The 13,870-nt window shown below is 39.4% G+C and overlaps 1 protein-coding gene across 1 annotated transcript in view; it reads right to left on the reverse strand.

Annotated features, from left to right (window-relative positions):
- Positions 1-13,870, reverse strand: part of Dtd1 (D-aminoacyl-tRNA deacylase 1) — a 158,999-nt gene that overhangs the window by 140,799 nt on the left and 4,330 nt on the right. Inside the window, exon 3 of the mRNA XM_055602619.1 lies at positions 4,444-4,679. Coding sequence (XP_055458594.1) covers positions 4,444-4,679 — 236 coding nt within the window. The remainder of the gene's footprint in view (positions 1-4,443; positions 4,680-13,870) is intronic.

Below are 13,870 nucleotides of genomic sequence, written 5' to 3' on the forward strand. Positions count from 1 at the left end.
AAAGAAAGAAAGAAAGAAAGAAAGAAAGAAAGAAAGAAAGAAAGAAAGAAAGAAAGAAGTTCTAACAAACACAGAGTATCAAGAATCAAGCACAAGAATACAGCCAGACATCCTTCACACCCACACCTGCTTAAGGCAGGAGCAGTGACCACAACAGGAGACTGCTGTGACAATGGTCTCTGGAGTGAAATGTGCTCATACCTAATGATAAATAAGAAAGAGTACAAAGCCAGATCTGATGTCACCCACCTAGAATCCTAGAATTTGGGAAAGGGAGGCTGAGACAATAAGAGAATAAGTTCGAGGCCCAACTGAGCTACCAAACTCAGCAAAACCATTTCTATAAATAAATAAACGGATGGATGGATGGATGGACGGATGGATGGAAGGACGGACGGATACTAAGCAGCACATTTACCGCACAGGTTACATCAGAGCAGAGGTGAACTTCTTGGGCAAGGATGGAAATACAGCAAGAACAAAGTACCATCTGCAGGGGAAAGAAGAAAGCCCTCGGCTCTATCAAAAGTTCCTACTGTACTTTGTGAAAATAACAAGGAAATATCTCATCCTGGCCAGCACAAGTCCGGGTCCTCAGCAATTTGGCTTCTTATCCCATTTTTCCCACAAGCACTGGGAGTTGCAGAACACAAGCCTTTTACAGCAGGCACCATGTCAAGAACTATCCTCACTCACTCAGCATCCCCCTCCTATACAGGCTGTAAGTTGCTTTAGACAAGGACGGTCTCCTTCCTGCTGTGCTCTGCACATAAGCCAGTAGCAGGCCTCTGAACAGCATCTCACTGATAAAGAAGTCACCACATCTACCTGAGTGGAACCAGCAGTAAGAAGACTTAAGACCCTGGGTAAACATCACTCTCAGTTAAAAGACAAACTGGGCATATTGCTTTCTTACAAAATCTTCATGAGGTGCAAAACCGTTCATTGAATTTCCTGGGCACAGCACAGAGAGTAGAAAAGTCCCCACAGACCTGAGGAAGGCAGAAGGATAGGAGACAAGGCCAGAGAGGCCAGGTGTGCATTTCACGGTGAGTTGATCATGACATCAGCCTCTCAGGATGGATGCTCACTTAATCCCTGGCTCTGTCTTCACTGGCTAACTCCCACGCATTACCCTGATGTACCTCAGCTTCCTCATCTGTGAAATGAAAGTAATGCCTTGCCCATCTGATAGGGTTGCTGTGAAAATACAAGCAAATAATCAATGGGAAGTGCTTACTCTGCACAAGACTATAAAGGATCCAAAGCCCCTAATGAGATGTTATTCAATAATAAAGTGGGGGCAACGTAACTAGCTTCCCTTTGATGGGCTCCCTTCTATGTAGATCCAGGGAAAGAGTTCAAGGTTACAGCAGCATCAGGACACATGAGACAATAGACTTCACTGCCTTCCACATGAACCATGGCTGGTCTGGGTGGAAAGGCCTTCTGACTGTCAAGAAAGTGTATGGGGTCCAATGGATACTTGTGGGGAATATGCACAATTATAAGTGTAAAATAAATATCCAACCATGAAAGGAGAAAGAAGTGAAAGAAACATTAAAACTAGCTGAACTACTTTCCATTTTAAAGTTGCTGAAGGGTCCCTGAAAAAATGCTCAAATAAAGAGCATGTATTCAGCAGTTCCTTTGCATTCCCACATCCCTCCAGCTCAAAGGCTTCCCATGAAGCTGGAGGCCAAATTCTCAAAAATAATCAAAGGCACCGAGCATGGAAAACACACCGCATGTACTCTGTTCCCCTGCAGGGTGCAAAAGAATTAAGGCCACAAGCTAGTGCAGCTCTGTGGACAAAACCACAGTTCTTCAAATTCCACAAGCAGTATAGACAGATTTCACTTAAAATGCTGCAATTTTTGATTAAAAAATTCACATCACGTTTCATAAAAGTAATTAGATGGAGCCGGGCACCATGGCACATGCCTGTAATCTCAGCACTCAGGGAGGCAGAGGCAGGTGGATCTCTGTAAGTTGAAGGTCAGCCCGGTCTACAAATTGAGTCCATGATAGCCAAGGCTACACAGAGAAACCCTGTATCAAAAAACACAAACACACAAAAAAGTAATTAGATGGATCATGTCCCATGAGTTTAAATCCTGACCCATTATAAAATGATACTGTTTAGAGCATACTATTTAGGCCCTTCATATAACATTCTGGATAAAATGCATACAATTTCAAAACTAAAAGCTTCTATTAATACATGAAGCATTCTTGTCTAAGGACTCAGAGGAGAGCTGTTTGCATTCAGTCAAGCATTTTACAGGTAGTGTCAATGCTCCCTCACTGAAAGTGCCCCTGAAATACATCAGAGATTTCTCAGAAATGGGATGCCACCACGAACATCTAGCACCAGGGAAGACAATGCTGACAACTGCTCACCCTTGGTTCTGCAGAGGAGAAATTCCTCAGAGGACCTGGCTTCCTCACTCCCTCTATGAAGAGCATAAATGCTAGGTCAGAGGACCGGAGAGATGTAACCAGGAGCCAATTGATGAACCGAATTCTAAACGAGGATACTTCCAGAGGAGGCAGAACTATGCTCCTCTGTCTAACAAAGCAAAGGCTAGGATTGGAGTTAAAGCAAGAAGATGCTGCATATGTTTCTTCATGACATATGTTTCTTCATATGAAGAAGAGAATAAATGAATCACACCCACTTACATACAATGATAATAAAGAAATAAAGGTCTGGGGCTGGAGGGGGGCTCCGCAGTCAGGAGAAGATGGCCAGCTTCTTCCTTACCCTGCAGATCTGAAACAAAAGCCTGGTGCCTTCAGACAAAAGTTTGAAGGTTTCTGTCTCCCATCCACAGCCCCTGACAAAAGACTGGTGGGATAAGCTCAAGGCCTGCTCAGGACAGGACACACCACAGTTCTGGGCCAATCAACTGTCCTAGCTTTCTTCAGACTGACCAGCCCTGAATTGGGGGAGGAAACTCCTCAGAGTCTTAACTCACCTCCCACCCCATCATCCACCCACCCTCTCCCTACACACACACACACACACAACTGGATTTTTGGCTTCCGGAGTACCCCCTCCGCTCTGCAGAGGGTCTTTTTCTCTGTGTCTGCTATGTGCATGGTTCCTCGCCCCTTCTTCAACTGCTGATTCTGTCTGCAGTGCTTGAGATTTCTCTGCTCCACCTGTCACACTTCAGATTTTTCAGCCCTTTAGTTCTTTTACTGGCAGAGAAATGAACCCGATCAGGACCCCTAAACTGTATCATGACCATATTCACCTTTCTCATGTGGGTGCTGAGATCCAAGCTCACAACAGGCAGGCACTCTCACCCAGAGCTATCTCTCCACCTTTGACTTCTGCTAGTCTTTAAAAAAAAAGCCTTTTTACACACATGTATATGCACATGTACACTGTAAAACATATATGTGCACTCCCCTGGCAAACATACTGGAGGGCGGACTGGCTCACACAGCACCTTGTCCATCGCTTACCGCTCGTCCATTATGTTCCTGGACCAGTATTTCCCACGCTTGTCCTCAAGCACAGAATAAAAATAAATAAAATATATGTGTACACACACATCTTCATGTATGTATATAAATAAATGGAGAGATACATAGAAAGATACAAAGCGTATCTGTTGGAGGTTGGTCTGATACTTGTATGTTGGGAAGAAGGACTCCAATAATGGCATGAAAAGGCCCAGATGAAGAATACAAGCAAGTATCTTGGGATTATGGAAGGAAGATAGCCCAGATAGGAATGATTAAGGCAGATGGCATTGGATGGGGGCTGGGAAATGGATAGTGAGGTGATTCAGACAGTGTAGGTGGAAATTTCTGCCCAGCCCAAGGTAATAAGGAATTATAAAATCTAACAGGTGTTTGTGTCATTAATTGTGATAGTGGGTTAAATAATACTGCTGCAATAATTACAGGGCTAAAAATAAACATTATATAGTCCAACACTCATTTTTTATTTACTACAACAAGTATCTCAGAACTTTTTGTACTGATTACCTTCCTAATATTATGATATTCTACATATATTAAATGAAATAAAAATATACCTTCAGGGCTAGGGAGATAGCTCAGTGCTTACGAGCTCTTGCTAGGAACCGGAGCTCAGTTCCCAGCACCCACGTCAGGCAGCTCACGACAGTCTGTAACTCCTGCTTCAGGGATCTGATGCACTTCTGCCCCGAGTGTGCAACTGCACACAGGTGCACACACCTACACACACCTACACACACACACACACACACACACACATACACACACACACTTTTAAAATAAACCTTCAAAACATTTTTACAGTTAATTTCACTGGTTTCTTTTTATTTGAGGAGGGGGTGTTCTTTTGGTGCCAGGGAAGTGAACCCAGACCTTGCTTGCTCTCTTGTCTGATTGTCGGTGTGAGCCCAGGGCCTCACTGAGCTGCCTGAGCCCACCACATACCTTGGATGAACTCTGGCCTGTAGCTCTTTCGAAGCTGCTCCAAGAAGCTGTTGTAGACACTCTCTGCCTGCTCTGTGGGCATCGCCAGGTGGAAGTCGGGCTTGTTCCCCTTGAGGACACACTGGAGGGTGAACTGGCTGACACACAGCACCTCGTATTGCTTATCCATCACGCTCTTGGACCAGGGTTTCCCACTCTCATCCTCAAACACACGCAGGTTTAAAATCTTTCGAACCCTATGGAGAGAGAGAGTAGTGAGCACTACCTGAAGAATCACAAGGGAGCGAGTGGGAGTTGGAGAGCAGAGATCAGCAGGAAAGGACTTGGAACCATGAGGAGAGATGAACCAGACCTAAGATATGACTAAACGCAAGTATAATATGGAAAATCTGAATGGGAGCAAACTATACGGGCTTGGAGGTTTAGAATGGAGGAAATATTGCCCAGCATTGTGCTCTAGGTTAATTCAATAAATCCTAGTCTCTGTGTCCTTATTTGGGCATACATATGGTTTAGGAATAACCTCTGTTTGACTGAAAGATAAATCAATAATAAATATTAATATTCAACAACAAATGGCACCCAACATGGGGCAAAATTTATAGTAATCTAGCAAGAACTTACATAGAAAGTAAAACTATAGAGAAGTTTTTTAGTTCTGTTCCTTAAAAACAAAGCAACTGCAGTTCCTAATGTAAGAGCTCATGAATTCCTGATTAGACAGAACCCCTGCAGAGAAGCAGGGTTTTCTACAGCAGGCTGCAGAAAAACAAAAATTGGTACACACAAATCCCAGGGAGGCAATTTCTTTAGGTAGAGAAAAAAAAAGTGGCTCTTTAACAAGGAAGCTTCTCAAAGCCAGACTTTGCTGGCCAAGGCAGAAAGCAAAATCCCTTTGAGAGGTATTCTTGCCAGTCTGAGGAGCAAACATTTGTGGACCCAATAACTTCCCAGAGTGAGGAAGGGGTCAGGCTCCACAGAGGGAGGCAGAAAAAAATATCTCTTCCTGGAAGAAGGAGTCAGAGACAGAGAAGCCTCAAGCATCTGAACTGAAAAGTTCTAAAAGGGAAGCTGGGTCTAAGAAAGTAAAGTCCTTAGGAAAAGGTTTTAGGACTTAAAAAGATAATTTTCTATGTTGAAAATGGAGGAAGACACAATGACACAGTGCTTCTGGATACCATTTGAGTTTGTTTCTCTTAGCATACAAGTAATTTTTTCAGTGACGATTTCAGTTTTGTACATCCTCTTTGTGAGAGATCAGGATAAGACAGACTTGGAGAAAGAAGAGACTGAGAAAAATTAATGAAAAATTAAAGACCATAAAACAGAGGTTGGGGAATCTTTGAGTCAAAATAGAGAGCCTTCAGAGCAACCCAATCTGGCACTAACAATAACACCAAAAGAGGTGGTTCCAGATGAGAAAAGTCCACAGAGGTTTAAAGATATTACAAAATGGCTGCCCACTGAGATGCTGGAGAGAAAGTCTTCAGCTATAGGCCAACTTGGTCAGACTGGATATTGTATATATATTCTTAAGGTTCAGTTACTAGATAAAAGTCTATATGCTAAAGTAGAAATGCATATCCTGTTTAGTGTTGTCTTGGAACAAGGTCAAACAGTGGTTGGTGTGCTCCATTTTACAGAGTTTGGAAAACTGAAACACATGCTATAGATTCATATTCAGAATTCCAGTGGGCTTTTGCCTTAAATTCTGGAGAGCATGATCCTAAGGTTACACATTTGTTAGAGATGTTTTGGAGATGTGCTTGCAAATTGGGGCTGATGATGCTTCAGCATGTATATCCATTGGAATTCAACAATATTTTAGACATGACATGAAGCCTGTTACAGATATAACTTATAGTCCTATAGGTCAAACAATTATGAAAATATCTAACAATAATTTTAAAAAGATGGTCATAAAACAGAATAGATTAAATAATGACTTATCAATTAAAAATGTTTAAATGAGATAAGCAGCACGCCTGCTAAGACACAGTGGAGTTTAGAAAGGACTGCTGAATTACAGCAGCATGTAAAGGTTCTAATTCCAAAATGGAGAACAGGGAATATGTTTTGCTGCGGAAGAGGTTTTGCATATGTTCATACAGGAAAAGAAAAATTATGGGTGCCATCAAAACTAATAAAAAACAGATGTAACAGAGGAAGACCACCTGAAGATCTTGGCCACATACAAGAAGAAAGAAATCAATAAGACTATACAGAACAGAACAGAAGGACTAGACCCCGGAGACGCTGGATCAAACCTGACAGAATTCATCCTTCCAGCATCTTGCCTGTTCCAGCATTCTGGTTGTTCCTGCCTCAGCTGCTTCATTTGCTGTTTCTCATCAAAGCCTGCTCCCAAGAGAGCGCTGAAGAAAGCTACTAATCTCAGTTGGTCCAGCATTTTAGACTGTTCCAAACAGGACTTCTAGTAAGCCTGAAATTTCTCAGCATGTAAAGACTGGACCACTAATGTTAATGCTTGCTTAATTAACCATTTTTCCCAATTTCCCTTGGGCCCCCTAACAGGATTTCTGTGTGTCCAAAAAGTCAGCTAGAAAAAATTCATGAGAATGATGCCCAATTTCCTTTAAGAGGGGTTGGGTAGGTTTTTGGTTGTTTTCTGGGGCTATGAATGTTTATTTGTCATTGGGAGATGGTTATAAAATATTAATGGTCTCATTCAGAGAGGAAAAAAATTAGACTCAGGGATTTCTCTCTTTTTTCTTTTCTCTATCTTTCTTTCTTAGATAAGGGGAAAAGGGGTTGAAAAGAAGGAAAGGGGAATACAGGAATATCTTATAGGAATAATAAGACAAAAGGTAGATTATTGACTCTATTCAACTTAAAGCTTTATTTGTTATTCTCAAATAAGGTTATTTTTAACTCTGGTATAAGATTTTGTATATTAATGCAAACATAAGTCTATTTTTAATACATTGGTAAATTTTAGTATATTGATACAAATTCAAGGTTAGTTCCAACATTTTTAAACTGCTATTACAAACTCTTTAGGGTATTAGGTAATGCAAGTTAATTGCTGGTTAATCAACTCATAGTCATGTCAGACACTAATCTATAATTTATCACAGGAGTATACATCCTAAGTTTAACAGATAGATATGATTTTGTAGAAAGGTCAATTACACAAAGATAGGTAAGTCTTCAAAAACTTCAGAGTCCTACAGAATATAGCATTTAAAAATGTCTTTATTATTTTAAGGATTCTTTGACAATGAGACAGGTCATCTCCTGGCAGCACCCCACCTACCTCAAAAAAGATGATGAGCATCAAAGAACTTCTATATGGAGAAGGCTTCAAATGTGGCAAACAAGCCACCCAGCAAAAAGAAAATGCCCTCGTATCACAACAGACAGAATTCTGCCAAAAATGGGCAAGCTTAAATGCAGGACAACTCAACTGTCAAACTCTGCCAAGACAGGGTAAGCAAGTCCTAAATAGTTCCTGCTTCACATATATGTTTGTCAAAGATACTGAACCAGAAGGGATGATGCTCCAATGTTCTAGAGGGTTATGGATGACTATTCAGGCAGCACACTGTCTCTGTCCATTTTTTATTTTTTGGAAGCTGCTAACATGCACTTCCTATTTACTCTAGTAAATACTTTTATTCCTCAAGTTTCTGGTGAGATTAAAGACCAAGTAGTTACAGTTCCACAATTAAGCTTAAGTTGTTTAGAACTTAAGAAAATGTTTTCATATAGGTAATATCAATAAGGATAAAAGTTAATTTAGGTATAGAACTCTAAACTTGTCAAGATAGGATAATCAAATACTTTCTCCTAAGTTACCAAATGTGCATGGACTGGATATTGCACATGTAAATCTTACCTAATAGTTTTCATAACTTTTATAATTATTATTGTATCAAAAGAAAAGGAGCCTTTTATTGGACTTAAAGGGGAAATGTTGGTATAATGTTCTTGTGGAATATATACCCTTGTTCATTCAAATGCTGACTTCTCTACCCCACTATCTGGTTTCAATCTAGACATTGCATTACCTGTCTCAAGTTTGTGTAAACATGTCACCATTTGTTCTCTGTATTTTCAATTAAACAACCAGCCAATGCTGTGCAATGGAGAGAATGGAGTGAGACATCCTGATCTAGAGGAGAGAAGGAAGCAAGTGGGAGTAAGGAGAGCAGAGATTGCCAGGAAAGGACTTGGAACGACGAGGAAAGATAAACCAGACCTAAGATATGACTAAAAACAAGTAATGTGTGAAAATATGAATGGGAGGAAACTATGCGGGCTTGGAGGTTTAGGATGGAGGAATTATTGCCCAGCATTGAGCTCTAGGTTAATTAATTAAATCCTAGTCTCTGTGTGGTAATTTGGGTATACATCTGGTTTAGGAATACCTCTGTTTAACCTTGAAAGATAAATCTATAGTAAATATTAATATTCAACAACAAATAAACAAACATACAAACAAACAAATATGTTGGAATAGCCTTATCCAAGTCTGGTAGTTTGAATAAGAATGGCCCCCATAGGCTCATATATTTCAATGCTTAGTCCCCAGGGCATAGAACTATTTGAAAGAACTAATTCATCAAAGAACTAAAGCATTAGCAAGTGTGGCCTTGTTGGAGTATATGTGGCCTTGATGGAGGATATGTGTCTCTGGTGATGGGCTTTAGGGTTTCAAAATCCAGGCAGTGTCTCTCTCTGTGTGTCTCTCTCTGTCTCTCTCTCTTTCTCTGGGTAGGTGTGTGTGTGTTTCTCTCTGTGTCTCTATGTCTGTGTGTGTCTCTCTATGTATCAGTCTTTCTTTGCCTTCTGCCTACAGATAAGGATGTAGATCTCAGCTACTGCTCCACTGCCATCCGTGAAGCCATGTTACTCACCATGGTGGTAACAGACTAAACCTTTGAAACTATAAGCAAGCCCCCCATTAAATGCTTTCTTTTATACGAGTTGCTTTGGTCATGGCATCTCTTCCCAGCAACTACACAGTGACTAAGATACCAAGGATATGGAAGATCTCCGTGATGAAACAGAACACTTTAGAAAGAAATTCATTAAGGTGATAGAAAATGAAAAGATCTTGTAGTTTCATGGATTAGTAGAATTAATATTGTAAAAATAACAATCCTACCAAAAACAATCTACAGAGTCAATGCAATCTCAATCAAAACTGCAACGACATTTTTTACTGAAATAGAAAAAAAATATTAAAATTGATGTGGAAGCAAAAAGAAAAAAAATTCCCACATAGCTAAAGCAATCCTGAGCAAAAAGAATATTTCTAAAGGTATATACTCCACAGCCACTTTCAGAGACTCCAAGTTAATACACAAATTTACAAATTTGAAGCTAATATTCACATATTAGAGACAATAATCAACATTTAGATTCTTGGGCCTGGGTTATCTCACTCAGCATAATATTTTCCAGTTCCATCTACTTTCTACAATTTTTCTTAATAGCTAAATGAAACTGCATCATGTCTATAGACATTAGGAAGCCAGAAAGGGCCCATGAGGGGTGGTAGGGAAAAGGTCTTAATGGGGTAAGGAATAGAACACATTTGCTATCAAAGAAAAGGATGAAAATACTGGGGGTTAAAGGTTAAGTGAAACTAGCAGGGGAAGTTGATTAACAAAAATTAAAGATACATGAAAAAGCCTTATGGAAGCCCATTACTTTATAATCTAAGTAAAAATATAATTAAGGGGCTGGAAAGATGGCTCAGCAGTTAAGAGTATTTGTTGTGCTTCCAGAAAATCTGAGTTCAGTTCCAAGCACTCACATCAGGAGGTTCATAACTGTAACACTTCAAACTCTAGATGCCTTAATTCCAACACAAATATAAATAACCAAGCCAATATGCCTCCTCCAGAAGCCAGCAACCTATACAATATAGGCTCTGAGGAAAACAATTTGGCTGAGGCATAAGACACAAATCTCAAAATAATAACTATGAATTTATGTTCATCATTTATTATTTATAATAAATAAATAAAAATGCCTTAATGACTATTTTAAAGATATAAAAAAAACAGTTGGATTAAATAATGAAAACAATTCAAGACATAAAAGTAGACTTTAACAAAGAAATAAAATCACTAAAGAAAATACAAACTGAAATAAACCTGAAAGAAAAACTCAATATGTCAAACAAAAACCTCAGAGGTAAGCCTCACCAGCAAATTAAAAGACATGGAAAAGAAAACTTCAGGTCTTGAAGACAAGGTAGGAGAAATGGATAGTTAAGTCAAAGAAAATGTCAAATCTTAAAATAATCTAGGCACAACATATCCAGAAACCTGAGGCACTATGAAAAGACCAAATCTATGAATGTTATTCCTATAGAGAGAGAAAAGAAAAGAAACACAGGTCAAAACCACAGAAAATGTTTTTGTTTTTTTTTAATCACAGAAGGAATTTTCTCCATCTAATGAAAGACATATCTATCAAGGTACAAGAAGCATACAGAAACCCAAACTGACAGAAACAGAAAAAAAAAATACTCCCCATGATACATAATAATCAAGACAGTGAATGTACAGAACAAAGAATGGATAGTAAAAGCTACAAGGGAGAGAAAAAAAAAAGACACATATAAAGCTAGGCCTATTAGAAAAAATACTTGACTTTTCAATAGAAACTCTAAAAGCCAGAAGAGCCAGGACAGATTTCTACAAGCTCTAAGAGAACACAGATGCCAGCCTACACTTCTATACCCAGCAAAACTACCAATCACCATCAAAGGAGAAAGAAAATATTTCAGAATAAAAACAAATTAACCCATATCTGTCCATCAATTCAGTTCTACATAAGGCATGCACATGTGTGCATGCACACACACACACACACAAACCTTCAATTATAACTCTAACCAAGGGAACACAAACAATAATAATCCTGGAACAGTAAATCAAAGGAGGGAGGACTCTACTCCACAATAACAAAATAACCAGAACTGATAAACAGTGTCCATTAATAACTTTCAGCATCAGGGCTGAAATCTTAAAAAAAAATAAATAAATTAACATCAATGGTCTCAATTCTCCAATAAAGAGACATAGACTAACAGACTGTATTAGAAAACAGGATTCATCTTTCTGATGTATACAAAAAACAATGCCTCAGCATCAAGAACAGACATAACCTATGGGCAAAAGGATAGAAAAAGGTATTTCAGGAAAATAGAACCAAGAAGCAAGCAGGTGCCGATACTTCAATATTTTGCTAAATAGACTTCAAACCTAATCAGAAGAGATATAAAAGGACACTATACACTCATTAAAGAAAACTCCACCATGAAAATATTATAATTGTGAACATGCACCAAATGCAACAGCACCCAAGCTCATAAAAGAAGCACTACTACAGCTAAACCTTCAGTGATAGAGGGTGACTTCAGTACTCCACTCTTGAAAAAGACAGGTCACCCAGACAAAAAGTAAGCAAAAATCCTGGAGTTAAACAATGCCATAAAATCAAATGGCAGACATCTCCAAAATATTCCACCCATGATTTCTCAGCAGTTCATTGAACCATCTCCAAAGTTGACAATTAAGATACAAAGCACATCTCAAAAAATACAAGGAAATTGAAATGACAGCCTGCATCCTATCTGACCACAAGGACTAAGCTGGATATCAATAAAAACAGAAGCAGCTGGAAGTACACAAACACATGAAAATTGAACAGTGCACTACTGAATGAAAATTGGGTTGACAGAAATCAAGAAGAAAAGTTAAAACTTTCTGGAACTGAATTAAAAAGAAAATAAAGCATATCCAAATCTATGAGACATAATAAAGGTGGTTCTAAAAAGCAAGTTCACAGCATGAAGTGCCTTCATAAAAAATCTTGAGAGATCTCATATTAATAACTTAAAGATACACTTGAAACAAGAACAAGAAGAAATAATGCCCAAAAAGAGCAGACAGGAAGAAATAATCAAACAAAGAGCTGAAATCAATGAAATGGAAACACACACACATAAAGAATCAATGAAACAAAGAGCTGGATATTCAAGAAATTTTACAAGATTAACAAATACTTAGCCAAATTAACCAAAAGATGAAGGAGAAGAAGATTCTAAAAGGGAGACGTTACAACAAACACCAAAGAAATTCAGAGATTCATAAAGACATACTTTAAAATATGCATTCCACCAAACTAGAAAACCTAAAAGAAATGTATAAGTTTTTTGTTATATACCACCTACCAAAGTTAAACCAAGATCAGATAAAGAATTTAAAGAGACTCATAACCCCCTAGTCAAACAGAAGCAGAAAAAAAAAAAAAAAATTCTCTCAACTAACGAAGCCAGACTCTATGAATATGTGTGTGTGTATGTGTGTGTGTGTACTTGCCTAAGGGGGTTTTCCTCATACTTACAGGTGACAAATGACAGCTACTCTCAAGGAAGTGGACCAGATAATGGTTGTTAAGTCCAGTTTAAGAGCCACAAAAGAACCACCTTACAAAAGCTGAAATTCTGAGAGTTACCCTTTGATGCTGAAGGCAAAGACAAGGCCATGCAGTGACCAATTACACGGATGTCTTTGGTAAAGGGTGCTGGTCATTACCCCTGCTTCAAGGGCAAGGTTTATTTTATGTTGAGTTACATCCCTAGCCACCAGCAGTAAAGCATAACCATTGTCAGTCAATTTGTTCATCACTGTAACCAAATGCCTAAAAGAACAAACCCGCAGGGAACAAGGTTTCTGATGCTCAGAGCTTCAGGCTCTACTATGGCAGGGAGAGCATGGCAGAGCAGGGCAGCTCCTAACATGGCTAGCATGTTCTCCCTTTATTCCATCTGCACCCCAGCCTACGGGATGGTGCTATCTACCTTCACAACAAGGCCTTTCGCTTCCTTACTCCTCTCTGGAAAGACCATCACACAAGTACCCAGGGGTGTGCCTTACCAATTCCTGTGAGCACCTCAATCCAATCAAATAGATGATCAAGATTAGTCATCACAGCATTAAAGAAATCCAGACCCAGAAACAATTATTATGCACTTTCCCACACTACTCCATTTGAGCTCTTAAGGGACTCACTCCATCAATACCAACATCCCTAAAATGGTACTAAACCGACCTTATTAGTCAGCAACACCTTAGCAAGAATTGGGTTCTGAGCCTGACTTTTAATATAATAACAGTGGGACAAGAGGACAGAGCCATCGTGAGGCTCTGCACATCTGAAGTGAATGCAGCACAGGAGGAAGCAGGTGCAGAGGAAGGCTGACTCCCTTAAGACAGCCTGCCTGGCAGCAGCTCTGGCACACCTTTGCTTTGGTGAAAAGAGCAGCAGCCCAGGTGCAGAGCCAGATTCTAATTCAGGTTTTTGCTGAGTGAGCATGCCCATGGCCTGGAGCAAGGAAATGGGCCTCTCGGAGTTCCAGATCATTACCAGAGTGGTAAAGAAC

The sequence above is a fragment of the Psammomys obesus genome, unplaced genomic scaffold (genome assembly GCF_907164565.1).
Source record: "Psammomys obesus unplaced genomic scaffold, mPsaObe1.curated_primary_1811, whole genome shotgun sequence".
Lineage (NCBI taxonomy): Eukaryota > Metazoa > Chordata > Mammalia > Rodentia > Muridae > Psammomys > Psammomys obesus.